This window comes from Apus apus, chromosome 4 (genome assembly GCF_020740795.1).
Source record: "Apus apus isolate bApuApu2 chromosome 4, bApuApu2.pri.cur, whole genome shotgun sequence".
NCBI classification, from domain to species: Eukaryota; Metazoa; Chordata; class Aves; order Apodiformes; family Apodidae; genus Apus; species Apus apus.
In genome coordinates, this window is record NC_067285.1 from 14,488,878 (window position 1) to 14,516,752 (window position 27,875).

General features: G+C 60.1%; 1 protein-coding gene across 4 annotated transcripts; it reads right to left on the reverse strand.

Moving 5' to 3' along the window:
• Positions 1-1,014: 1,014 nt before the first annotated feature.
• On the reverse strand, positions 1,015-27,424 carry LDB1 (LIM domain binding 1). 4 transcript variants are annotated; one of them, XM_051618496.1, is made up of 11 exons: positions 27,266-27,424; positions 7,275-7,377; positions 6,710-6,754; positions 6,424-6,499; positions 6,008-6,110; positions 5,624-5,796; positions 5,195-5,317; positions 4,937-5,020; positions 4,552-4,675; positions 4,019-4,161; positions 1,015-3,648 (listed from the first exon to the last, which is right to left on the reverse strand). In XM_051618496.1, the coding sequence occupies exons 1-11, from the start codon at positions 27,288-27,290 to the stop codon at positions 3,418-3,420; spliced, it is 1,230 nt and encodes a 409-aa protein (XP_051474456.1). In that variant the 5' UTR covers positions 27,291-27,424; the 3' UTR covers positions 1,015-3,417. The 4 variants fall into 4 exon arrangements, with proteins under 4 accessions (XP_051474456.1, XP_051474455.1, XP_051474457.1 ...); XM_051618495.1 differs by having other exon boundaries at positions 4,013-4,161; positions 27,266-27,423; XM_051618497.1 differs by lacking the exon at positions 27,266-27,424 and adding an exon at positions 16,922-16,940 and having other exon boundaries at positions 4,013-4,161.
• Positions 27,425-27,875: the final 451 nt, after the last annotated feature.

Genomic DNA, 27,875 nt, shown 5'->3' on the forward strand with positions numbered 1-27,875 from the left:
TGCTTCCTTTCAGCTCAGGACATCCCACTGAGGTTGCTACAGTTCAGTGCATGTCAGGAGTGAAGGTATTGACACCTCAGCCCAGGTTGCCACCATGCCATGGGCTTACTGGAGTCACCCTGCTCCACCCCTGCCCAACCATGAGCTCCCACCGTGGCACAGGTGTCCTGCAGCCCCACAGCCCCAGCTCCATCATGAAGAATGGCAAGGTGACATCCCTTGGTGTATATGTCAACCCAAGCTCTGCCCTGCTCAGACAGACCCACCCTGACCTCACCTTCCCCTGCAGCACCTATGCCATTTCCCCCATGTTCCTTTTCCCTTTTTCGTTACCTGCCCTCACCCCAGCATTACCTGCAGCCCTGCAGGCTGGGAGTTGCATTCAATGAGGCACCCATAGTTTAAATCCAGGGTCCCCCATGGCTGGGGGCTGTCCCCAGTACCTCACCCAGTGGAGACAACAAAACACCATCTGGAACCAGCTGGCTGGGGAAATGGGTACTAGTATCTGGTCCCCAGCACTGCTGTGGGGATTCCTAGTTCCTAAAAGATCAGGGCAGCTTCCATGGAGAAGGCTGGTTCTGTGCCTCCTGCTCTTGGGGGGAGGGTGATCACTGCCCCTTCCTTGCCTCCCCAGCACCCCTGCACACCAGTTGGCTGCTGCTGCTTTCCTCCCACAGTGCCACCCCTGCTGCTCCCCAGGGAACATGCCCATCACCTTGGTGTCAGGGCAGGCACTGAGCTGCTTGTTTGCTCTGGCTCGAGGACAGGGCTGTTTCCCAGCAGCCTTGTGCCCTGTCCTTGCTGGGATTTCTGCTTTCCATGGCGCAGCAGGGAAACAGCCAGGCCCTGGCTGGGAACCAGCTGCCCGAGGCAAGCCAGCATCATCCTGGGAGCACAGCGAGCCCTGTGCTCACACTCCCTGCCAGGGCACTGGGGGTACGAGGTGACCCCCCCTCTGCCTTGTCCACATTGCCCGGGTCCCATGCTCAGAAATAAGCGCTTGTGACAACCTCAAACCGAAAAGTCATTTTATTGGTACCATACATGACTCATAAATGGCACAAACTATGGAGGGGAGGGAGGGGAAGGGGGAAGATAACAAAAAGGCATTATAGTGTGCCGGGGGGGGGGGGGGAGGGGTGCAGGGGCGTAGCAAGGGGCTCTGCACCCTCCATGAGAGCCCAGCAGCACAGCGGCAAGAATCGTACCTTAATAGCAAAGCAGAGCCCCCTCCCTGCAACACTGGGCTCCCACCCTGGGAGACTACACCCCCCACAAAGGGGCCTTGGGGACCCCCATGCCTGTGGCTGGGGGTCCACGGGGCTGAGCCCTCTGCCTCTGGGCTGCCCATGGATGGGCCCAGGAGCCAGCACAGGCATCTCTCCAGTGATTTTCGGCTTGAGATCAGGCCTGGGCTGAGCCAATGGGCTCAGTCTCCCTGCCTGACCCCAGGGACAGCAGAAGGAAGGGGAACAGTGTCTCATCCCCATTGATTCAGCCATCCCCCTGCAGTCTCAGCCACAGGTGAGAGAGATGCGGGGTGCAGGCAACACCCCTGCTGCAGGCAGCACCCCCAGTGGGGGGCAAAACCCCCAGCGACACTGGCCAGCCCCCAGCACCACAGGGCAGTGGAACATGTAAGGTGGGATCCCTGGCAGGAAGGTGGGGGAGAGGGTCTGGCAGAGAGAATGGGGTGCACACCCCCTCTTCCCCAAACAGCAGGGCTGCTCAGCCTGCCCCGGGCTCCCTTACACACACACAGACAAACACACAAGCCTCTCACACACACACTCTTGCACACACACACAAACACCCCTCACCCACCAGGGCAGTCCCCCCACCCCAGCCACCCTCACAGCACCACTTGCTGCAACCCCACCTCGGGGCCATGCTGGGAGGTGCCCACAGGCAGCTCTGACCCCCAGTTCCCCCAGAACCCCCCTCTGAGGCTTCTGGGGTGAGCTGGTGAGCACAAACTCCCTCCCCCTAGCGGCTCCCATCTTCTTGGAAGAAGCCTTGGAAGGGATTTTTTTGTGTGTTTTTTTTTCTGTTTTTTTTTTTTTCTTTTTTTTAAAACCAAAAAAAACCCCAAAATTATTATTTTTCTCGTTTCCCCTAACATCAATGGAGGCACCTGCTCTAGTGATAACACATTGAAAGAACAGTATCGTACACACTGTCTACAGCGCGGAAATGTACAAGCACGAGGTACACAAACCCGAGGGGGGGGAGCAGGGACAACAGCACACAAGATTTACATTGAGGAGGGAGGCGGGGGGCTGCTCCCCCCAGCCCCTGGAGGGATTAGAAAGGAAGTCTGCAAAGTCTCTCCTTGGTTTGAAGCTCTCCGAACTGGATATAAAATGAGACTCCCAAGAGAAGAAGCCTGTACAAAAGTCAGGACAGGGTGAGAGGGCTCAGGGTGGGGAGGGGGCAACTGGCAAAGGGGCTTGGGGGAGGCTTTTCCCAATTTTTTTTTCTTTCTTTTTTTTAAACTTACAATTTTAATAATATTATTTTTTTTTCCTTAAAAAATGACAAAAGTAGGAGGTACCGGGAGCCAGGGGTTGCAAAGGGGCCCCAGGCAGACTCACGTGGGGCAGGGGGAAACGCAGGGGCTGCAGGCAGGGAGCGAGGGTACCAGCTGCTCAGGCAGAGTGGTGGATCCTCTGTGCCCCTCTCAGCCCCCCTGCCCCCTCCACGCACTTCCTATATACAGAGTCCTCCCACAGCCTTGCTGCACCATCACCCCTGGGGAGCAAGGGGAAGGAGAGGGTGCAGGGGAGTGGAGAAATGCACCGGGGCCCAATCCTCGACACCATCCCAGAGCAGCAGGATCCAACCCCAGCCAGAGAAGGCTCCGTGGCAGAGCCGGCAGCACAGGGAAGGCTTTCCATCACTGGTCCCCCCTGCAGATGTGCAACCCTGCTGCAGGTGGCTGCCCAGCAAACCCCAGCCATAGGGCCCAGGGGGGAGGAGGAGGGTCTCTGGGCTGTGCCAGACCCCAACACTTATGCCCACTGCTGGCTTCCTGGTCGTGCCAACCACTGCCAACGCCTCCCTCCTCATTACCCCTGCTCATCAGGTGGGAGCTGGGCACATCAGGGCAGGGATGAGAAATTCTCCAGGGAAGAAGCAGGGAGGAAGAGGGAGAAGGGGGGAATAACGAAGCTACAGCCCCGGAAACCCACCCCTGCCCTGGGGTCCGGTGGGGAGGCAGGCGTGGGAGGAGCAGGGAGGCAGTGGGGGTCGAGGGCTGGGGGCTGCCCGCCTGGCGCACGCCCCTCGCCGTGCATCCCGCTGGCTGCGTGGCACGGATCCACCCCCGGTACCTCGCCGCTTCCCAGTCACTCTCCGTTGCAAATGTACAGGTAGATCGGTTGGGACTGAGTCCACGGGGCGGCGGGGGGGCCGTTACTGCGACGCCTGCGACGTGGGGTTCTCTGACTTGCTCTCCTGGCTGGAGGGCGGTTTGCTGTTCCAGGGGCTGTTGGCCCCCAGTGCCGGCGAGTTGTTGAAGCTGTCCTCGTCATCGATGCCATTGGCGGCGTCAAACTGCGTGTTCTCCAGCCGGGTGATGAGCCGCTCATCCTCGTCCCCAAACTCCCCCCCCATCAGCGTGGGCTCACCTACCACCATCACATCCTGAAAGGGGAGACGGTCCCGAAACATAATCGAGGTGGGGGGAGCCCGGACCGCCAGATCTGCCCTCAACCAGTACCACTGCCCCTTTCCCCAGCCGCTGGGCCACCTCATCTTCATCACAGGACCTCAGGCTCAGGCACTGTGTGGGGCAGCACCCTCCCCACCTTGCAGGGGAGCAAAGCAGCCCAGGGAAGGCAGCTGGGACACCCTCTCCTTTTCCTGACTACCCAGAGAGAGCTGGGGGACTGGGACAGGAAGGCCCTGGGGGTCTGTCCCTAGCCACTCCCAGGGACTGGGGCAGGAAGCCAGGGAGCCCTCCCCTCGATCCCAGGGGAGGAAGAGAGAATGGAAACGGGATGCTTACAGGTACCTGACTGGACAGGGCAAAGGTGCTGGCCGGGCTCTTCTTCTTGCTGTTGCTGTTGTTGGTGTTTCCCCCGCCAGAGCTCATGGTGCTGCCCCCTGACATCTTCCTTTTCCGGCGCTTGCTGGGCTGCTGCCGCGCTGGCTCCGCTGGCAGAGGGACACATGGTCAGTCCCAAGAAGAAGGAGCCGGTGTCCCCAGCCCCTTCTCTGCAAGGACTGCACCCCCCCTGAGGGAGCATCACCATGCTCCTGCCCTCCACAGCTTCACTGTCCCTGCAGTGCAGGGAAGATTTCCGTCCCTGCTTTGCTTTCCTCAAGCGGCTGGCAGGTCCCAAGCAGGGAGCACTGGCTGCCTGCATCCCTGCTCTGCCCCAGCAGGAAGGCAGGCCAGCAGAGAAGGAAGCCAGCTGACTGATCCGCTACTCCAGCCTCTCAAGACGAGGCCAGACACAGGCTCTGGTGTTGGGAGAAGCCTGTGCCAAGGAGTGGGCAGCCCAGGAGACCCCCAGGCAGCAGAGCAGGCAGCGTGAGGCTTACCAGGCGGAGCAACCATCCGCTGCCACTTCTGGAAAAGGCAAGTCTTGAGGCAGTCCCGGGGACTGAGGCTGTAGGTCTTGTGCCTTGACATGAGCTCCTGCATTGGTTCTAGGATTACACAGAGCTGCAGGGAGCAGACAAACAGGGTTAGATTGTGATGCTCCAGCAAAAGCCCCCCTGTTGGGCAGCCATCTGCACTGCACCAACCCAAGCCATGCTGGGAGCCTGCAGGCTCCGGCAGACCCCCTGCTCCAGGAGTCTCTGCAGCCCATCTGCAAGATCCCTCTTGTAGAGCCTGCCCCGCACCCCAAGGCAACCAGGTGTCAGGCAGCTGAGAGGACATGATGTGGCTGCCTGAGGTCCCTCCGTCTCCTCGCATGCTTACTCGGAGGTAGTTGAGTGTGGAGTTTGAAAGCCCACAGCGGGTGATGTTCTTGGATAACTGGTCCAGCATCTGAGGATCCTGTGCCTAGGAGTGAGAGGGACAAATGGCTCAGCCACATCCAGGCTGGGGATGACTCTCTGGTGCCCTGGCCTGCAATGGGGCAACAGGGTCGAGGTCCCCCCAGTCTGTGCAGCAGGGAGAAGAGCTCAGCAGCCCTGTGTCACTGGTGCTCCAGGGAGCTCCTGGAGCTGTACTCACATGCATGGCAAGGATGCTGCGGGGGATGAGTTCTCGATGCTGGCGGATGCTGAAATGCCATGTCTTTATCCTCATCATGTCGTCGAACATGAACTCCAGGTAGAGTCGCCCCTCCACACACACCTGGGCAGGGAGCAGGGTCAGGCACAGGCTGCTGTCCCCTTTCCCCAGCTCAGATTCCCTAGGAAGCCCCTGCTTAACACTGGGACAACCTCCAAGGCTTGCTCCTGCCTGCCATGAGACTTGGCACAAGCCAAACCCACAAAACCCAGGGGATGCCTGCAAAAAGGGGATGCTGCAGGGCTGGATGAGGCATGTGGAATTACAGTGTGGCACTCAACAAGCCATGGAAATCAGTGTCCCTCTGGCTCTCACAAAGACACACTGGACCAAGGCACAAGGGGCAGAAGGCAGGGGCATTGCTGGTACCTGGGTGAACATGGGCTTGCCGTGCTGGGTGACCATGGTGCACTGGTCGCAGTCCAGAGAGACAAAGTTGTTGTGGAAGGATTCCTTGGGGTGCTTGAGCACGTAGTAGAGCTCCGTGGCCCCCCCTTCAAAGATGCTGCGGAAGTAACGGGGAATCAGAGTCCGTCCGATTGCTGCAGCGGGAGAAAGAGGAAGATAGTATCAGTAAACATGGTTCACCCAGGCATGCCCTGGGACTGCATGGGAAGGGGGTCTCCCAACTCCTGCTGGCGGGAGGCAGCTGAGCTCCAACACCCTGCCCGCATCCCCCACACACCGCACAACCACCACATCTCCTGTCAGAGAGGCAATGCCCTGGGAAGCAGGGCTCCAGCTGCTACTCACTATATCTCTTTGGTCCATCCTCCAAGCAGAAAGTGATTGTTAACATGGCATCATCCTCGAAGAACTCCGTGGTGAAGGCATCCCACCACAGATTGTCACATTCCTGGAGACAGCAGAGATGCCAGGTTATGGGGAGGAGAGACAGCCAGCTGCTGGCTGCCAGGCCTAGCAGCCACATGCTAAGCCCATGGAGGGCTGTGCTCCCAGCTGACTGCTCCAAGATGGGGATGATGAGCCCTGTCCCAGGTCAGAGACCTGCACAGCAGGGCAGGACTGCGCTGCCAAGGAGATTCCTCCTAGAGCCAAGGCAGCTCGCAAGGGCTGGCAGTACAAAGGACCCCATCCCCAAAATACACACTTCAGAGTGTCCCCCTGCCCCAGCTTCCCACCTCTGTCCCTCTCCTGCAGCTTCCCACCTCTGTCCAGTTCTGCAGCCGCTTGTTGAGCTCAAATATCCTGTAGTCTGTCTGGTTCCCATATGGCGTGTGCCTCCTGCCCAGAGAGCAGAGCAAGCAGTCAGAGGGGGAAGCAGCCACAGGGTGGAGAGGGGTCTCAAGCCCGCCGTGGGGGACGTACAGTGCCTCTGGGGCTGGGTAGAGCCCAAGCAACCCCCCCACAAACCCTTGAGGACAGCAGCCTGTGAGCCCTGCCAAGACACAACCCACCCTCCTAGCAGAGTCCCTGTCAGCTCCCCATGCTTACCCGATTCCAGGCTCCAGGTATGTTGGTGGGTACATGGGAGTAGGTCTGGGAGGGAAAAGAAATGCAAGCAGGTCAGCACTGGCAGGCATCTCCATCCCTTATCACCTCTAGCAGCAGGAGGTCAGGCTGATTGGAGGCAAAACCCCATGCATGGTGGGGGCTGCAGCCTGGCTGCCAATATCTGATGTCCCCACAGGGTGACATGCACCCCTAAAACTGGGCTCTGCTTCACACTGATGGCTGCTCCACTGCTCCCAGTTACCTGGCCTGCAGCTCTCCAGAGACATGCCTGGCTCCTCTGCAGCTGGGACTGATGCCAGGCAGGGACAGAGGTTGGAGAAAGGGCTGTTTTGGCAGGAGCTAGGAGTGCTCTCCATCCTGGGTCAGCCCAGGGCCTTGGCCTCACAGAGCTTGGGGACCTGGGGGCTCCCTTCACCCCAAATATTGCCATTTCTCCACCCAGTCCTGCTCATGCCTGCTGCTGCAAAGCAGGACAGAGGGACCCTGGGGTGCAGACTGCAGAGGATCCCCAACCTCACAGACTCCTCTCCAAGCCCTGACTCACCCCACATCTCGATCCAGCATGGTGCCTGGGTGGAACGGGGGGAAGGCGTTGCCGTTCGGGGGCTCCTTTGGCGAGTACAGCTTGAATGACTTAGAGGAACAGCCTGAAGAGAGAGAGGAAACTTGGGTAAGTCAGGGACACCCCACAGGGAGACACCCTTCTGTGAGAAGGATGCAGGACAAACCAAGCCCCCATCAGCACAGCCCCATCCCTTCTGTGCTTCCCCTAATACCAGCCCAGCCCCTTCACCCACACACAGCTTCAGGCCTTCCCTGTACAGGATGGGACCCACAGGGTCAGCGCTGAGCTCTCAGTATCAGCAGCTGGAGGGGCTGATTCCCATCCCAGGGATTTCCCACTGGTGCACAGAGTGTGCCAGTTCTAAGCTGGTTGGGCTCTGTCAGTGGTGCCTGAGGGGGACATTCCAGCTGGTGAGCTGGGTGGGATGCTGACTGGGAGCTGGCTGCTCCCCCCAGCCCTCCCTCCTGCAACACTTCTAATCCCACCGACTCGACCCGGGAATCACACAGGATCTTTTTGCTGACCTTTCTATCGCCATGGCGACGGGTGAATAATCGCCCAGAGGGATGGATGGCGGGTCCCCAGGCAGCCACCATCTGCTGCTCAAGCAGGCCAGCGGCCACCCGGCTCCAGGTGGACGGAGAGATCCCACACACCAGCTCCCAGCCCTGATCAAACCACCCCAAAGCCTCGCTGTCCCCTGCAGCACTGGGGTGAAGGACAAGGAGCCCACGGAGGGCCACGGGGTGCAATGGGGGGTGCGATGGAGCCTGCAATGTACAAGCCAGCACACATCCCTGAAAGCACCCTGGAGACCCCCACAGACCTGCCGATGTGAGACAGGGATGTCTGCCAGATCCAGCCACACCGGCACAGCCAGCCCCCACTGGACTCCCAAGGGGATGCCGGGGGCTCCCATGCTTGCTGGCCCCGTCCCACCATTGGAGCAGGTTCCCAGGAGCAGCAGCTGCCAGCACCCCGCCCTGAGCCCCACGGGAGCCCCGGCACGCCCCACGGCTGGCAGGACCCGGCACGCTGGGCCCGGGCGCTGCCGAGGCATGTGGCTCCCCCCCGGTGAGCAGCCGGGCAGACAGGCTGACCTGGATGGGGCGCAGCGGCGGGCGAGCTGCCAGGCAGCTCCGGCTCCACCGGCTCAGCCGGCCTCACCACACACGGGCACGTCTCCCCCCGCCCTGCCACAGGCAGGGGACCCAAAGCCGGCCGTGCTGGGCGGCCAGCCACGCCAGGGCCAAGGCGGGATCCCCACTACCCGCCTGCAGCCCCAGGCCAGGCGCTTCCCGGTGCCCAGGAGTCACCAGCATTGCTGCCCAGAGCTGCAGAGAGTGAGCCCAGCGGTGGAGGGAAGTGTCTGGAAGGTGCCAGGCACTGCCCACTACCATGGGCAGGCTGCAGGGTAGGGCACAGGGACAGGATGGGAGCAGTCACCCAGCTGCGATGGATGCAAGAGGGCAGTAAAAAGCATCAGGGTTAAGGAAAGCAGTGCCACTAGCACTGGGACCCAAGATGTCCACTCACTGTGACCTGTCAGCCAACACAGAAGCATCAACACCACTGCCAAGCTGCTCGGGACCACAAGCCCACAGTTGCAGGGATCGCAGACATAGCCAAGCAAGCAAGGGCTGGTAAAAAATAGAGGGAGTCACCTCCCAGGCATTATATCCAACTTGCAACAAGAGAAATCTCCATTTCACTCCTCGATTCTTGTCTTCTTGGGGCTTGAGTGCCTTTTTGCTGTGTTTCCCTGAGGCAGACAAACCCAGTCTTTCACCCGCACCCACCAGGACACACCAGTCCCGTGGGGCTAGAGCCAGCTCAGCTGGTCTGCCCGGGGCTTGCTGCTCCTGCTCCTCGCTCCCGTCTGCCCACAGTGGGGATAAATGGGCCATGGCACAATTTCTCATCCAGCTGCCAACAACATCAGCTCCTTGTTCTTACCAAACATTTTCACAGATAAAAATTTTTTACCTAGGAAGGTCGGTGCTGGTGCAAGGGAATGTTTGCTTTCTGCTTTAATCCCTGTCAACTTGTGCCTAATGGAAATTATAATTCCACTGAAATTGCACTAGAAACACAGCATTTCCATATCTTCTGCGTTGCTGTTAAATGAGTGTTAAAGTGTGCTTGATGCACAGGAAACTTCCCAAAAGCACGTGTCTTCTCTTGAAAATGAACTGTTTTGTTAAGCCCCAACAGCAGCAGCTGGAGACAGGAAGCCTGAACTGTTTGTTTCTGGTCACCATGATGAAAAAAATCAGATCAAGCAGGTCTCATACTCTTGATAGTTTGTTTTTTTTTCACTATGAAAATGGGAGAAAAAAGCCCCCCGAAGTTTCTTGCTGTCCTTGGTCCCCATCTAGCTTCTCAGAGTGCAGTAAGGTCTCCTGGGGTGGTGAGACCAGGGGTACACACTCCATCCACTCTGCTTCTTGTGCTCTCCCCTAACTACTTGCTCCTGCAGGTGAGACAACAGACAAGCCAGCCCACTGCTCCAGCCCCAAACATCCATTTCCATTCTGGGCCTTCCCAAGCAAGTCAATACAGACACAACTTGCTTTTGGGGCTTCACTGGGTGACATATCTCAGGAGCTACAGCAGTGGAGAGCAGCCTGTTATGGGACCTCCGCAATGCTTGCATCCTGACCAGGAGTTATTTTTTAATGGAGCATAAAATACATTACTGAATTCACTAACAATAGCCTTAGGATTTGATACAGGCTGTTCGAATTCCATGTTCACTGTAGACACTCACAGTATACGCCTTACATGAAACAACACAATTACTTTACAACAGCATCAACACCAACTTTTTTACCCACACAAAGGTCATGCTGGTCTAGAAGATCCCTCTGTCACCACCTCTCCCATTCATGCTGCCCCAGCTCCCTGCAAGCCCTGTCCTGCTGGGCTCACTGACCCAGACCCTCAGGATGTGGCCCTTCCCAAACCAAGTCCAGCACTTGGCCCCAACCAATGTCTCCCCATGCCCCTGCTCTGCCTCCCACTTGGAGCATGGTGGATCTGGGCAGGCTCAGTGCAAGCAGGGATGCCATCTGGTGGCTGGGCATGCGATGCCCCTGTGGATCCCAAGCCGACAGGACAGGCTTTCTGTGGCTGTCACTGAGCACCACAAAAACATGTGCATGGTCGGAAAGGAAAAAAAATCAGGCTAACACTGCAGCTGACAAGCTACCAGCCTGGGCAGGTTCCAGCAAACGTCACGGTGCCCATGGCCAGGAGGGCAGCCCCATGGCTCCTCCTTAGCAGGGAAGCACAGGAGAAGGGAACCCCAGAGAGGGATGCCCCAGCTCAGCATCCTGTGCCAAGTCCAGGTCCCCAGCCAGGGCAGGACAGAGCTGGCTGGTGCTGCACAGAACGGCCACAAGAGCTTGGTCAAAGAAGCAGCTCCAGGCAGGCAAGTGCCCGGGGAAGGGAAGGCGGGTGCTCTGTTCTGCTGGTGACTCACGTGCAGCCCAGTGCTGCCCAACCCTCTGCCTGCCTTCTCCTCTGTTTTCCAGGCCTGGGAGCTGCCAGCCCCACAGGGAAAGCCCTTCTGGTGCACTGCCTGGCGGGTTCACTGGAGCAGGAATGGTTAAAAACTAAATTAAGCCCCCAGAGCTGGGGAACAGTAGGTTTCCCAAGGAGCCAAGAGCACAGCAGCACCTCAGCCAGGAGACAACAGAGCACCGTGAGCTGAGACCAGCCAGGCCAGGGAGCTGCCTACCCAGGCAGGGGACACACAGAGCCTTCCCTGGTGCCTGGCAGGAAGAAAAGTTCGTGCTTGCACTCCCCTTGGCTCCATCTTGCTCGCAAAGAGCTGCCAAGGATAAAGGGGAAGAAGCACTGGCTTCTTGCTCCTACAGCTGCAGCCACCGGCAGGAATCAGTGCTCCCCATCCCAGAGAGAAGCTGTCTCGGGCCAGGCACGTTCCGTGCAAGCAGCAAAGCTCAGCAACAAGGCAGAAGCTCCAGATGCTAAAAAAAAAAAAAAAAAAAAAAAAAAAAAGTGATAAAAATAAATGAAGAAACGGGGCTTGAAAGAGGCCACAGGGTTAGAGCTCAGCAGAGGAGCATCCTGCTCCTCCCAGCAGCCGGGTGAAGAAGAGGGGATAGCCTTGGCTAAAGGCTGTTGCTGCCTCCCAGCATGCACCCTGCCTGCTCCTTCCTGGCTGCCTAACGAGGCTTCAAAGTGTAAATAGCGGCATTGTTTCTACGGGCTGCCTCGCTGGGGTGTGGAAGCTGTGATAGCAGCAGGAAATCCATCTTCCCAGCCCTGCCCTGCCAGCAGGGCTGCTGGGAGGGTGTTCTCCAGGAGGGTGCTATCTGGAGCTGGGTGCAGGGCAGCATCTTCAGTAATTCGCAAGGCTTTGCCTGGCTATGGTGCCTGGTGTCAGTGAAGATGGCTGGGCCAAGGGACAAACACAGACAAGTATCCAGAGCAACTGGGACTGGCAGAAGCACACAGACCAGTCTCCACAAACCTGCCTTCACCTTTTATTCTTCAGAGCAGAGGGGCTGGAGTGAGGCCAGTTGCAAACCTTGATGCCGTTATTAAACTGATAGGACCCCAGACAGCACACACAAAGGCATGCCCATGCCCAAGACATACTTGGTGACAATCTCAATTTGCAGCAACCCCATTTGCTCTGGAAACGCAGATCTGACCCAGCTGAAGCTACCAGGGGGCCGGGATGTCTGGGGAAGAGAGACACTGCTGCTGTAGGAGACCATGGGATGATTCCACGAACCCAGCAGCATCCAGAGATTGACCGTGGCCAGCATGCGGTCCAGCCCTGACCTGCACGGAGACAAAACCTGCAGCACCACCTGCCCTGCTGAGTGCAGGGATTACGCTCTCGCTTTTCTCTAGCCACACATCTGAGCCAGCCATGGAGCTTATCTTGACCACGAGCTGCCTCCCTGCCTGCTCCACGTGGCTGCACACGGTGTCCCCTGCATGCAAGGGAGCAGAAAGGGACACATGCCCCAGCTCCAGGCTGCATCCTGCGGCAGTACAGAAAGCAGCTGGAGCAGCGGGTGCTCCTCTCTACCAACTGGCCTGCAAACTCACTGGGACAGCTAGACAATTAATCATTAGTTGCAGTTAATAATTACTAAGTGTCAAACCTGATGCAAGCGGCAAGGCGGCGCTATCCAAAAAGCACTGGGTGTTGAGAGCTCGTCTGGAACATGGATTTGGGGGTCGAGGCCCACAGCACTGCTGCAGCCTCAACTCTGCCACAACCCAGACCTCCCAGGAAGGCATCCTGCGGAGTTGGGTACTCAGCAGTGATCCAAAGGACCTCACTGCCCTGCGAGGTACCCTAGAGGTACCAGGACTCTCCCCTTCCCTCTTCAGTCCCTCAGATGATTCAGACACGTGGATGGGGATTTCTCTGGGAGGGAAAACGGGAAAAGAGCATGCCCTGCCAATTGCAAAACAGCCTGAAAATTGAACCACATCCAAGGCTGCAAGCCCCAGATGCAATCCCACAGATAACCCAGTTTCAGCTCCACTACTATCAACCTACCACGAGGCAGTAATTTCCTGTGACTCTCGGGGAAATATCCCACTGTCCCTAATTACTCCTTTCAGCTCGCCGTCTCAAAGACGATCCGTAATCAAACGCTGCCAGTTTCAGCCTCAGGAATGCACCTTTCACATTTTTGGCCACCTTCCCTGTCACCCAGATCTCTCCACCCCAGGGTCCTGCAACCCTATGGAGCTCTGGTGGCATCTAGGCTCCCATCCCTTCCACAGCACACACCGGGGCAGCACCAGCAACCAACCAACCAACATGGTGTGGGCTGGGAAAAAAACCCCTTGTCAGCATCCCGTGAAAAAACGCCTCCTGACAAACCAGGATTTTCATCTTCAAAGGTTTTTTTAGGCTCTGCAGCAGTAAGGAAAAATTCACAGCCATAGCCAGCCACAGTGATGGTCCTGCAGAGGCTGCAGCCAGCATCTCTGCTCCTACTCCCAGCTCCTTACCTGCCATGCATGTGCTGGAGCTAAAACACATGGCTCCACACGGTGTTTTGGGGGTGCGCTCAGTGCAGCCCTACACAGGGACAGGATCTGATCCAGAGAGCTGGAGGGCAGGGAACTGGCAGTGAGAGGCTGAGGTCTACCCCTCTGGCCACAGAGGGGGATCTCCAGGCTGATTCCTCAGATCCCCAGGACCCCAAGTGCTGCCACCTCAGAGCATGGGATGCTGTCAGTCCCCACGTGGCGCATGGAGATCTGCGATCCCGGGATGCAACGCTCCACCTCACTCCCAGCCACTGCCAACAGTGCCGAGTGCTGCACACTGGGACGCGTAGTCTCTGGAGACGGCAGCCCCCAACAGCCGCCTCACTCCATGTTGCATCCTAGGAGGAGCCCCGCAGCTTTGGCAGCCATCCAGCTGCCCGCTCCAGGGGATGGGGGGAAAAAAAGCTGGATAACTCCTGCTGTGAGGATGTGGTGCGAGCTGGCGCCTTCCATCTGCCCCCACCGGGGTGGCGAGTGCCCAGGAGGCAAACCTCGACGCTGGGGTGCAGCGTTTCCGTCTCCTCCAGCAGGATGCTGGGGGAGGGTCGGTGCAAGCATGGTGGGAACCTGCTCACTGCAGCTTGCAAAGCTGCATTATTTCTTCGAGCTGTCAGGGCAAGCCCCTGTCCCCCTGGCTCAGGCTGAAGCTGTCTCTCTTAGGACTTGGTTTAAAAGACGGAAAGATGCAGGAACGGCTGAGTGAAGGACCACTGGCACCACTGGGGACAAAGCAAATGCAGTTTCTGGACTCGCACTGTGCTGCTGCTCTGGCAGCACATGGTGTCTGGTGTCAGGGCTTTGGACAACCAGTGCAGGATGAGGCCAAAACCCCAGGAGCAAAGGGACAGGTCCTGGCCAGGCACACCTGCCTGATGCTTCCCAAGCTCAAGCAACCCAGCCCTAGCAGCACAGCGCTGTAGTAAACATCCCCACCATCACAGCACAGGTCCAAGGAAACCCTCTCACCTGGGCATCCCTGGTCACAACATGAGTCTGTTCCAAACAGCAACCAGTGGGGCAGCAAAACTCATCATGACAAGCACTGCAACCCACAAACATACACTGTGCGAACAACTGCAGGAGCATTCCATCCCCAGGTCACTCGGAGGATGGGAGGTTTCCAAATGAGAGGACCAGGGGAAGCGCTGTGGCTGCTCTGCCACCACACAGAACCTGGGGTTCATAGATTTTACAGAGACCTCAAACTCATGCTGGTGCAGAGCTGGAAGCAGGCAGAAGGTAGACACGCTGGGAGAGACCACTTGGGGACAAGCGCTGCTGCTGCCCTGCCAGCCACCAGACAGGGAAGGAGCCTTGGCACTGGGCTGGTCCACCTTGCCCTCCACTCCTGCATCTCAAGGGGCTGGGGAGGCTTGGGGCTGCCCTCCAGAAAGAAGCTAAAAGAGTCTCCAGGTTCCCAGCTTGGGGCACCTTTGCTTGAAAATGAACTTCTGCAGCTTTTCACTGGCCTCTTCCTATTTTACATGGACTGTGACCTGCTGTGGGTAAGGGGGAAATTCCCCACCAAATGACTGGCGAAAACCCAGTATCGCCAAACTCTCCAACACCAGCCTATCCCTCCTCATATCACAACTTTTCTTTCCCTTTCTGAAACAACACAACTTGCATGTTGTTCCGCTCAGCGCTTCTCTTGCCAGTGTTTAAGGTGTGCTCGGATCACAGACCTCGATTTCTATAAAATCAGAAGGCAGAGACCACATTTGGTTCTTCAGTGAAAACCACAATTCTCCCATGACGAGAACACTCCAAAACCTGAGGCCTTAAAGAAGGAATAAGGACATCCACACTTGCCTGGACTTAAAACAGAAGCAGTAAAAGCCAATACCTGAACAGCACTGGAGGAGTTGCTGCAAAACTGCCAAAACAAGGTGCAATCAAAAGCACTGGGAGAACAAGCTAGGACGACCCCAGGAAAGGATGTTTGCTCCCATGCCTGCCACGAGATGGTTCAGATCCTTCTGGTGAGAAGGAAGCAGCAGGGGGTTGCAATGGGGGGTAGGTGCAGTGCTCCATGCCCCAGAAGGCAACTCCCCACAGGACCCCTCAGCCTCCGAGCCCTTTGCTTACATGTCACCCAGGGACTGGCTGCTGCCTCTCATTCGGGTTTCCACTTCGGCACCAGCCTAGGCAAAAAGCCGGCAACTGCTCCCCAGGTTCCTGCTGTGGTGCCTGGCCCCTGCCAGCCAGGGCTGCAGCGAGGGGATCAGGAGCTGCCCGAGCCAAGGAAGCCCCAGCGGTGCTGCCCCAGGGTGCTTATCTTATCGCCCATCCCGGGCAGGCAGGCTGGCAGGGACCGCTAGAGGTCAGAGCCTGGCCAGCTGCCCGAGATCAGGGCAGCACACTCTCCCGGTGGGGCTTCAGGGGAACACCTCCATGGATAAGACACCCCTCCACAGCCCTGATACACATGTCGATTCCCGAGCCAGAGCTGCAGCACTGAGTTTCCCCAACCCATCCTGACCCCCCCCAGCCTGGCCCCTGCTCCAGCTGCCCTGGGCCGAGACGGTGCTTCGTTTGCAGGGAGGATCAGCCCCCTGCGACCATGGACCCCTGAGCCCAGACACCCTGGTGGGGCAGCTCCTTCAAGAAGGTGCATGGCCCTGGTGCACTTGCACCCCTTGGACCTTTCATTGCCTCCACAGCACTCACGGGAGGCTGGTGGGACCTTGTGAGCCGTGGGCAAGGATGAAGTTGCAGGAGGCAGGGAGGAAAGGTGGGTGTGCACCCCTCAGAGCCAGGCACCAGCTCCATGGCCCCTGTGACAGCAGACACGGAGGGACCAGGAGGGTGTGGGGCAGCTGTCAGGGGGCTTGGGCAGAGGAAGGAGCCAGGGGAAGAACAAAGGGAGCTGCGGGCTGGGATGGAGCAGGGCACGGTGGGGCATGGGGGCTGCTGGCAGCACCTCGCAGGGCTGGGGATGCCTCTCCGAAAGCCAGCACCTGGGGGATGGAAAAGGGAGCTGGGGGGACAGGCAGGAAGTGGGGGACAGGCAAAGGAGCTGGTGGGGAGGGAACAAGCTGGGGGCGAGGAATGCACAGGGGAGCTGGGGAGAGAAGGACGGGGGAATTCGGTAGGGAGAAGGAAGCTGGGGGGACAGGCAGAGATGGGGGAAACAGGCAAGGGAAGAAACAAGCTGGGGGGGCCAGGAACGCACAGGGGAGGTGAGGGTGAGAAGGACGGGGGAGCTAGGTAGGGATGGAGAGGGGAGCCGGGGAGAGAGAGGGGAGCTGGGGACAGGGATGGAGCCGAGCCGGGAGAGAAGGGGCGGGGGGAGCCGAAGGGGCAGGCAGGCCGGGGGCTGCCACGGGGATCCCGGGCCGCACGGGGGGGGCCGGGCGGGGAGCGGCGGCGCGGTCGCGCACAACTTCGCAGGCGCGGGGGGGCGGCGCGGGCGGGACCCCGGCGCTCTCCTCCGCCGCCCGAGCGGGGGCCACCACCGTAAGGACGGGGAGGCGGGGGGGGGGAGGTAAACCGAGAGCGGGAAACTTCCGCGGGGAGGGTATGGGGGCGACGGTGCGGGAGGGGGGGGGGGGGGGGGGGGCGGGGTGACTCACGGCGGCGGCGGCGGGCGGGGGTCCGGCGGCGGCGCGGGCGGCGGGCGGGCGGGCGCTGGGCCGCCGCGGGGGCGGGGCGGGGCGGGCGGGGCGCGGGGCGGGGCGGGGGCGCTTCCTTTGTCTGCGCCGCGGCCGGGACCACAATGGCTGCGGCGGCAGAGGAGACCGCTCCCCCTCACCGACACCCCCCCCGGCCTTCCCCCCTCCCAACTCAGGCCCCTCGCTGCCAGGGGTGCTCACGGAGCTAAAAAGAGGGTCCCCGGAGAGCTTCCCCCCCGCCCCCGTACCGGCTCTCCCCCGGCATGGAGGATGCGGGAGCCGGGTCCTGCTGAGGAACTCGGCACCGGCCGGGAAAAGGTTTCCTCCCCCCTGCGAAAGTTTCAATAAAAAGACACTTTTCCCCTAGTTTGGTTTGGGGTTTCTTTTAAGTTTTTCAGGATTTTTCTCTCTGGAACTTGTTTCCCCCAGCTTCTGGTGAGGGAGAACATCGCAACCGTTTTGTTTGGGAGTATTAAAAATAAAATGTGCTGGTTTGCCACTGCCAGCAGATCCAAAAGGTCTCCTTTACTTGACTAAACTCCAACCTCTTCCAATTAGGAGTTTTTATAAAAACGTCTATTTTCATAAGAAACTTCCATCGCAAAAATTTCAGTCACCAAAAAACCACATTTTTTCCATTCCCTCCCCTTGTCCCACACCTGCCCCTTGCAACCTCCAGCTCTCTGCCTTGGCAAATCAGACCAGCACAGACCTATGCTCCCAACCCAGCTGGCGAGCCTGTGAGCGGCAGGGACATAAGCCAGGACCCCAGAGTCCAGCCTGGGTCCCACCCTGAGCCCCAACAGCACCTGGCTGCGGGTGGGAGAGCCAGGCTTGGCACGTGGGGCTGTCACAGGCACACACACACGCAGGCTTTGGTGCATCTTGCCTTGCACATGCAGGCCGGCGTGCATGCTGATGGGCTGGCATGCGCTTGCACGTCCTCCCAGACGCCTCCCAGCACACCCCTGGCTGGGTATGCACCGACACCTGGGGCACGCACACCTTCCCAGACACCCTTGCTCACACGGATGGGCCCACACCTTGTCCCCTCCCCGAAACAGCAGCCGCGGGGTAACACAGGCACGACAGGTCAGGTCCTGCCAAGCACACTTGTCCCCCCAACAGTGCACACATGGTGAGTGCAAAACGTCAGCCCCTAAGTATGGCCGGCATCCTCCTCTCCATGCCCATGCATCTCCAAAGCCCTTCACGTAAGGACTGGGAGCATCCCCTTGCTTCCCAAGCTGGCAGCATCCTCTGTTTTTGTCCTCCACACCCCTTGACTGAGTGAGGCTCCATCCCCACCCTGCTCCCCATCACACCATCATGCCTAATTTCCCCTTCCCCTTGCAATCTAACCTGCAGTGAGCTGCACTTTCCAGGGTCATATGGATAAACAAAGCAAAACTCTTTGTAAAATGCAGATAAACAGAGAGAAAAACTCACAGTAGACCCCAAAACCTTGGTAAAGGCACACTCTGCAAAAGGCACACACAGGTACCCATGCTGTTGGTGCTGTAGGAACTGGGCAGGGGTGATGTTGCGAGTGCTCTGACCTGTGACCCCATCGCTGCCTGTCCCCCTGCCAAGCCTGTGGCATCTGCGTGGCACCAGGTGAGATGGGGCTGCACCTGCCTAACACCGGTGACGGCTGCAGCATGGCACAGCCTGGGTCAAGATGGGCCACTAAATACAGCCCACCCACTCCCCGTTCCCACTCCAGGGCTCAAGGATGCACGAGGCACAGCCAACCATCAGCACTGAACAGTGCCAAATAGTGCAAAATACTGCAAAAAGGGGTGTTTTGCCCTTGTACCAGCAATTCCCAGCACCAGTGCCATGGCCAGGGGGATCAGAGAGGAGCCCCCACTGCTCCCCAGGTGGCACAGCCTGGCACATCCGTGCCAAACATGCCCCAAGCAATTTATCCTAGGGCTCAGCAGCCCTTCGGGACTGCTCACGTGTCCCTGCTCGGCTCTGACGACAGCGCTGGACTGGTCCACGTGGCTGCAGCAGCCCCAGCTGTTTATGGTTATAGCCGAGTTAATAATTAAATAGATGCTGGATGGAGAGCAGAAGGCCTGGGATGCAGCTGGGAAGCGTGTGTGGTGGTGACGGTGGTGGGGGCAGCCCCTTCCTCATGATGTGCTTGCACTCACACTCAGGGGGAGCAGAGGGCAATTCCAGCTCCTCATGTTTTTGTGATGGGGCACTGCATCCCTTGCAACCGAGCCTCCACTCTCCTTTAGCAAGGTCCACACATCCACCCACGCTCCCAAAAGCCCAGTCCTGCTCCAACACCCAGTTCTGGTCTCAGCCAGGGAACCAGCCACGCTTCAAAAGCAGGAGAGAGCACAGGGATGCATCCTGGAGAGGTAGATGGGAAGAGCCCAGTGGAGACTGTGGCAGTCAGGGGATGCCTGGGTGACTCTGAACACTGTGGCTGGGGCTTCGTGTGCCCACAGAGTGTGCGTGAGGGATCCCAGGTGAGCAGGGCAGCAGAGGCAGTGCATGTTTGCATGGACACCCAGTCAGGACCCCAGCAGGCACAGGCATAGAGCAGGGACATGGATGTACACTTACATTAATAATAATAATAATAATCAGCAGCAGCAGCTAGTGCTGCAAACAGCACAGACTGCACAGGGGCATGGACTGGTGTGGCACCTCCAAATCTCCAGGACTTGTCTAAATCACGGCAAGACTGAGGCACCATTGCTCACACGTACACAGACGCAGCCTGCAGCTGTGCAGCACAGCACGCACCCCAGAGCCCCACTTTCAGCAAGACAACAGCCTTCCCCCTCTCCAGTCCTCCCACCTTTCAAATAAAAATATGCATTGCTTCCCTGTTTCTCAAGGGAGGGGCTTCTCTCCTCCTTAAAGCTAGGCATGCCCAGACCAAGGGTGGATCTGGGGCCCCCTTTTTCAGCTGGAGAAGGCATGGCTCCATTTCTCCCCAGGAGAGAGGCCTGGGGGAGGCTGGAAACTCAACGGTGAGTCATGCAGATCCTGGGGGCTCCAGGGATTAACCCTTCAAAACCAGAAGTGTTTCCAGACACCCAGAGGCAGGAGGAACATCCAGGGGACGGGGGAAAAGCCAGCTGCCAGGGCAGGGCAGGAAGTTACGAGGTTACATCTCGAACATCCCACAGGGGTCAGAGAAGAAGATTGGAGTACAAAAGGAGTGAATGAGCAGCCATCAGTGCGCACCTCCTCCAAAACAAGAGAAGGTGGAGAAAGATTACAGAGGGGTGCAGGACCCCAAAGTACTAAGGGTCCATACAGGGTGTTCATTCTCACATCATGCCTTGCTCTGGCACGATGGGTTGGCTGCAGTGCTGCCATGCTGGCCATAGGCTCTGAGAGGAAGGCGCAGTCCGCAGGCAGGCTTTGGCAAGTCCTGCTGGCAAGGGGTTTCCCCGTGGCACCAGCACCAGAGAAATGCCCTGCAGTGTTCCCGTGCTGTCCTTGAGACATTGCAATGTGTGTCCTGCAAGAGCTTGTCCCCAGCATGGCCACCCGCAGCAGCAAGCCCTGGCCCCTCTGGCAGCAGCCTGGGGCCAGCCTGCCAGAGCCGCAGGCTTTTAAGGCTCCTCCAAAGGCTCCAGGTGGATTCTCTCATGTTACAAGAATGGTTCGTTTTACAGCCCTTTTCCTGGCTTGGGGCTGGTCCCCAAAGCAGCCTGGCTTGGTCTGGGATCTCATGGTGGGGAGGGGGTGACATCCAGCACAGCCTTAGCATCCTGTGCCTGCCTGCTATCCACCCAGAGAAGACCTTCATCTCCCAAAGGGGCAGGCACAGCTGCTTAAAAGGGAAACCAAGATACAGCCCTCAACAGCTCTAAGGATTTGCACCCGAGCTGGGAGAGCACCTCAGTCCCTGGCCTGCTGCTCCCTCTCCATTCCCCCACTTCTGCCTCCTGTGCCACAGGATCCCCGGCACTGCCACAGAGATCTGCATGGCTGGGAACTGCCACCCACCAAACCCCCAACTGCCCAGGGATAAGCACAGGGCTGGCATCCTCACTGGTACGCACATGACACCACACTCCCCCATGATAGAAGCTCTCTGGGAAAAGGCAAGGGACATCTCCCGGGGCCACAGCCACATGTGGTTGACTTGAAGCAAGGAAGTCTCCACCAGCAGAGCCCACCCCCCTGCCAGCCCCAGCACAGCACTCTGGAGCATCTCTCCAAATATAGCAGCATCAAATAGCTCCATCAATAATGCATCACTTCTGCTTCCTCTTGCTGCCGTGTTTTCGTTGCTAACATGCATGTCCTTCCTGTTAGTGGCCACCACCTCCCCACCAGCTAGGCCAAGCAGGGACATGGCCACCGTGGAACAGGGAAGGCTGTTCCCCTGGCTCAGGGTCCAGCGCCCACTGGGAGAAGACACCCAGCCCCATACACCATGTTTGGGGGCAGCCTGGGGTTTCAGGGGGACCTCACCAACAGTCCAAGCCTCCGGTCACACACACGTTTGGAGCAGGCAGGACGTCTCGGCATGCAGTTGCTGCCCAGAGGATTTGGCAGGGGCTGCCAAGCTGGGAGAAGTGTTATGGCATCTCCCTGACCTCAGCAGGGAAATGCTCCACAAGGAGTTTTGGCAGCTTGTTGATCCCCGTGCTCTGGCGGCATCCCCACTCCTGACCCCAGCCCCACTGCTGGGCTCCTCCAGCAGCACCAGCACCACCATCCCCGGCAGGGAGAGAGCTCTGGCTGCTTTGCTCCTGCCTGTCCCTGCCCGCAGCTGCCCCGAGCTGACCTCGGGCTGGTCGGTGCAGGCAGGCTGGGGTGCCCAGGCCTGCCCTGTGCCCGGCGGAGCTGCATGCTGGCGTGCTGCTGTCTGCTCTCGTCGTCAAGGAGGCAGGAGCCGAAGTGGGAGGGAGCACTCACCCCACCACCACCGTGCAGGGCAGGGAGGACAGGCAGCTGCCTGCAGCCCCTGCCTTCGAGGGGAGCCCCCGGCGCTCTGCACGGCCTGGCCCGAGGAGGGTACATGTGGCAGAGCAGAGGTCAGAGGAACCAGCTGCTGCAAGAGCTGCCCCGCTGTGGGGGGTTGCACAAACTGCGGGGGACTGATACCCTGTGGGGGGCTGACACCCTGCCAGCACTTGCTCAGCACCGTCCCTGGCATGGCGGGCATCCCTGCCTGGCTCAAGTGGCAGCTCCACCTGGGCTGCGCTGCAGAAACCTGGCTGTGCTCCCAGTACCAGTCCCTTGGCGCGTAGGAGGGGGGCCAGGGCTGCTGCTCCTGCAGAAAGCAAGGCCCCTCCCGCCCTCACACTGCAAGGCCATCCCAGGGGGCAGGTACTGTCACCCTGGTGCAGGGGGACCTCTGGGACCTGCATGCTGGTCACAAAAAGCCAGGGACAGAGTGAAACCCTGCAAAGGGGGGCACAGGAGCTGCACCTCCCGGCCCTGAGAAAGGGGCCACACCGGGGTGCAGGCTGAGTGTTATCAGCTGCCCCGAGGGCAGGGTGGGGTTGTGGCTGGACAAGGGCTGGTGCCTGTGACAGGGGAGATTACACTCCGGTATAACGTTCAGCCCCATCAGTGACCTGCCTTGGAGGGAAGGGAGCGAAGGGTGATGGGGAGCTGGTACGACAGCTCTGCGGGGTCCCATTCCTCCTGGTGCCCACTGGCACCCCTGCCCAAGCAGGACACCCCACACTGGTGCACCCCATGAGCACACTGCAGTGAACCTCCCAAAACCCACCAGCATCACCTCTGCTGCAGCCACTCCATCCCTGCCCAGCAGCCCCCCAGGACAGGTGGCTGCCATCACCCTCACTCCAGGTGAGGCCCAGCAGCCCCACCAGCTCCCGAGCACCCTATCCCCTGGCACTGGCAGGAAACCACAGCCTCAGCCTGCAGGCAGGCTGATAACGGTCACCCAGCCCCATCCTGCCCACACACACCACCGCCCCAAGGAGGGTGCACACAGCCCCAACAGCCACTGCTCCCAAGGCAGAGGGTAAAGCAGGGGTGGACCCACACCTTGCACAATGGCAGACCCACTGGACCTGTGTCACCCCACAGAGAGCCGGGGGCTCTCACCATCTGTGCCAGCGGCTCTCACCAGCTGTGCCAGCAGTGCAGTGCATCCTAGGATGCACCAGCAGCCATCACACACGAGCACGTGTGCTCCCTGCACTCCATGCAGCCCCACGCCTTCTGTGTACAAGCAACACACATGTGGCTGGGGAACCCCACAGCAGAGAGTTGAGGAGAGGGTGGCATGAATTGGGTGAATTAAAAATGCAGGGGATGGGCAGGGGATGTCTGGGCTGATGCTGATCCTGCCCTGCCTGGGGGCATGCAGCCACCCAGCTAGTGCATTGCTGGCCACAAGCGCTCCAAGATGGCAGGGACACCTCCCTGTCCTGGGGGGCCATCCTGCTGGCTGGCACCTACCCACTCCCCAAGGGAGCAGTTTGCACAGCAGCTTTGTGTTGAAAAGACAACACCATTTCTGGAGTAAACTCAAAACAAGTCACAGACACCCAGCACTGAGCCTGCTGGTATGCCACTAACCCATCCACGTTTTACCAGCAAAGCCGAGCCAGCAGCAGGTCAAGCTTGCACTGGCCTCAAGGAGTGCCGCCATGTGTCCACCCTCACGCCAGCACCCAAAATCCCAAGGAACTGCCTTGCCAAGCACTGGGTAGCCACGACCCCATCCTGCATTTGCTGGAGCATTCCAGGCAACACAGCCCATGTGGCATCTACCGGGCAGGCGATTTGCTCCAAGGAGGAGGACAAGGCAACCAGCATCTTCTGTCCAAGCACTGCTGGCAACAAGAAGAAAGCCTGGACAAGAGTGCAGCCATGCAGGAGGAGGCCTTGGAACCCCCACACCTCCCTTCCCCCAGCACCCTAAGGTGCTGGGCAGTGCCAGGGGGTGTTTTGGAGCCAGAGCCCAGGCACGTGGGCTGCCAACCCCCCCGCTGCAGTGCTCAGCCCGCTCCCCGCCGTCCCTCTCCCAGCGCATCTGTCGCAGGAGGCACGTGGCACAGCTTGGCCTTGTGACGGCGGGGGACGCATGGCGCCAGCTCGGCAGAAGGGAGGGAAATGGCAATGGGCTGTCCCCTGGCTGGGCATGTCCATCCCAGGACCTGAAGCACGTGGGTTGGGAAGTTCTCCCTCCTGCCAGAGGGCAGGCGCCCTGCAAGGCGTCCCAGGGAGGGTGCTGACCTTGGGAACATCGTTTCCATACCGTGAAGCCAGAGCCAGCCCCACCGGGATGGAGGGCAGCTCCACTCCTCTCCTACCCCTCTCTGCACCAATATCATCACTACACGTGGAAAAATAATTACAATAATAATTAAAAAAGAAAGCATGATGCATGCTGGGAGAGCGGTGGCCCCCAGGGGTCAGGACCCCGCTGGGGTCTGGATGCCAAGACCTGCCTGGTGCGAAGGGCTGAGCTGAGTGGCTAGTCCTGCTCTGAGTGGATGGCAGCACCAGGCAGCTGCTGTCCTGGCTTTTGCCAGCTCTACTCAGAGCCTGGCATGCTCTCCCTGCTCACACCTCCATTTCTGAGCTGGGGGCTAAAGTCACCCCCTCCCCAGCCCTCCACTGATGCCAGCAGCTTCCCACCATCTTCAGGCACAAGGCCTAGGGCAGTTCTCAGCTAAGCAGCCCCCCATGCCCCAAACCTCTGGCAGAGAGGAGCAAGGAGCAGGGCAAACATCCCCATGGGGATGCAAGAGGAGCTGCAGCAGGGTAGCATATGTCCCCAGGGATGGCAGGGAGCGTGTCACACCCCCCAGGATGGCACAATTTTGAAGAGAGGTAGCTGAGACCACCCCCCGGCAGCAGCTCTCAGGCTGGAAACTCCTCCAAGTTAACGCAGCCCCGAAGAGCAGCCTGGGCAGAGCGGCTCATTAAATGTTTCTGGCTGGCGGGAGGCCAGCAGCAGAGCTTGTTTTTTCTATATTCCGATAAACAGTCCAGGGAGGGGAGGGGGGGAGGGGGGCGCAGACTCTGAATGTGCCACCCAGCCCCGGCGGGGGAGCGGGGGGAGTGACAAGGGGCACACATGCGTGTGCACGCACACTGCCTGCACCCGCGTGTCCTCCCCACTGTGGGTGAGCAGCAGCAGCTGGGGGGGGAGGGGGAACATACAACGACATGACACAAAGCCACCCACAGGGATGCTGCCAGCCACAGGGTGACCCCACAGCCCCCCACCAGCACACCGAGGAAGGAGAGCCCCCCTCTTTGCGCCCACCAACATGGCGATGACATTCCCGGTGGCACCGGGCCAGCTTCCTGAGGGGACACTCTGGGGCCCTGCCGTTAGCTGCCGCTCTGCCTTCGCCCCCACTGAGGCGGGACCCCCGCCAAGGCTAGTTGTTGGGGGGGGGGGGGGGGGGCGAGGCCCCCGGTGCGGGGTGCCTTGGTGGGGCGGGTGCTGTGGCTGCTCGGCCTGGCTCGCAGGGAGGTTCACGTGACTTTCTGCTTGAGGAAGCAGCGCTCTGGCAGCTTCCAGTGGGAGATGAAGGAGGAGGATGGGGGAAGGGGCCGCCTGCCTTCATGGAAACACGGTGGAGAGGTGCTGGCAGCACAGGAGCGGGGGGCTGCCAAGCAGAGGCACCCCCCTTTCCTACCCAGGGATACAGCTGCAACCCCCCCAGGGGATGCACAGGAACCATGTGCTGTCACAGTGTCCTGCTGTCTCCCACAGCACCCCAGGGCAGGGCTTCCTCAAAGAACACAGGGCACTGAAAAGCTGTCCCTGGGAGCTGGGCTGAGGAGCCCTGCTGTCCCCTTGCAGGGACCTTGCAGGGTCCCCAAGTACCAGCTGCCCAGAGAAATGGCAGAACCTATCCCCAGGACTCCCATCCCCCATGTGTCCCTGAGCAGGGCTCCCTCCTTCTTCCACTGGGACCCAGTGCTGGAGCAGACTCTGTTGGCCCTCTGGGACCCCTGCCCTGACTTGCTTCTGGCACAGCAACATCCCACACCCAGCAGTGGGCAATGCAGACACACCAGCTGCCCCAAGCCTGCCCCCGACCCAGAGCAGCCCAATAAACATCCCTACGGAACACCCTACCGAATGCTGAGAACTTGCCAACTTGTCACACTCACTGGGGGTATCCTTGCAGCACTGCCCCACCAGCCTTCAGGGGCTGGGATGGGGAAGGAACCCCCAGCAGCCATCCCACAGAGGCTGTGAGGAGTGGGCATCAAGCACCCACATCCAGCAGCTGTACCACCAAGCCCTTCCAGAGACCTTGTGCCCCACACCCACCTGGGAAGCAGGGCCACTACACAGAGCTACCGCTCCAGCCACAAGGCCTGCTTTGGGGTCACCCCTCGCAGTGCCACCCAAGGTCCTGCCCAGCACCCCTGTGAAACTCCGCCTGTGAGATGCCAGTCCCAGGGCTGGCACCAGCATCCATGCCATGGGGCACCAGTCCTGTGAGAAGACCTCAGCATCCACGCCATGGGGACCGCAGCACCCATGCTGTGGGGTGCCAGCCCCACAGCTAGGCACCAGCACCCATGCACTGGGGATTCTGGCGTAGCCATACCACGGGGACCCCATAATCCATGGCTGGACCCAATGGCAACACCATGGGGCTGGGTTTCCAATCTCTGCACTTTGCTGACCCCTGATCCATAGCTGGACCTCAGCACCAATGCTATGGAGACTCCAGCCCCACAGCCAAACTGCAGCATCCACTTTGAGGAGATCCCAGCCCTGTAGTCAACCCTGCTGTGAGGACAGAGTCCCATAGATAACCTGCAGCACCAATGCCATGGGGACCCCAGCCCCACAGCTGGCTCCCAACAGCCATGCCACGGGGACCCAGCCCCATAATCAGACCCCAACACCAATGCCACAGGGATCCCAACCCTGTAGCCAGCTCCCAACAGTCAAGCCTCAGGAACTCAGTCCCATAACCAGACTCCTACCACCAATGCCAAAGGGACCCCAGTCAGCTCTCAGCAGCCACGCAATGGGGACCCTACCACCACGGCTAGACCCAGCACCCCACGCTATGGGGTCTCAGCCCCATAGCCAGCACCAATGCAGTGGGATACAGCCCCATAGCTGGACAACAGGATCAATGCAGCGGGGACATACTCCCATAGCCAGTCGACAGCTCCCACGCTTTGGGGACCTAGACCCACAACCAGACCCCAGCGCCAACGCCGTGGGAACCCCTGCCCCCGCACCACTGGGGCCCCCACCCCAGAACCGGTCCCCAGCCCCAATGACGCGGGGACCCCAGGCCCGCGGGCAGCCCCCCGCCCCCGGCCCCCCGCCGCCGCGGCACTCACCAGGGCATGCACAGCCCACTGACATCTTCACATGCCTGGCGCGGCCGGGAGTCGCTGCGCGCTGCCCGGGCCGCGGGGGTCTCGCATGGGCGGCGCGCCGCGGGCTCCGGCGCGGAGGGCGGCGGGCAGCCCCGCGCGGGCGTGGGCACGGCCACGGCCAGGGGCGGGCGGGCGCGCCGTAGACCAGCGGCGGCGGCGGCGGCGGCGGCGGCGGGTGGGGCGTGGGCCGCGGCGGCGGAGCGGCGGCGGGGGCGGCTGCGCCGGCGGCGGGCGGGCGCGCCTCTGCGCGTGCGCGGGACGACCCCCCCCCCCCCGCTCCTTACACCCCCCCCCGGCCCGCGGGCGCGTGCGTCCTGCGTGCGTGCGTGCGCGCCCACCCCGCCCGCCGCGGCGCGTGAGCGCGCGCCCCGCTTCGTTCCCCGCGTTTGGCCGCGGGCGGGTGGGCGCCATGTCAGGGCCCGCCGTGCCCTCCCGCTGCGCCTGGGGGGCCGTGAGGGCAGGGCGGGGGAGCGAGGGCCCCTCGGCCCTGAGAGGGCGCCCGGGCCTTGGCGCTTGACCCCCGGGGTCTGCCGCCGTCGTGCGGGGACCCCAGCTCCCAAAACACCCGTGG

Coding starts and splice junctions, on each gene's coding strand:
- LDB1 (XM_051618495.1), bottom strand. CDS start 27,290: ATGTCAGTGGGCTGTGCATGCCCTG. Junction 5,021..5,194: donor GCAGCATCCTTGCCATGCAT/GTGAGTACAGCT, acceptor TCTCACTCCTAG/GCACAGGATCCTCAGATGCT. Junction 3,649..4,012: donor CCCTGTCCAGTCAGGTACCT/GTAAGCATCCCG, acceptor CTCCCCTTTCAG/GATGTGATGGTGGTAGGTGA.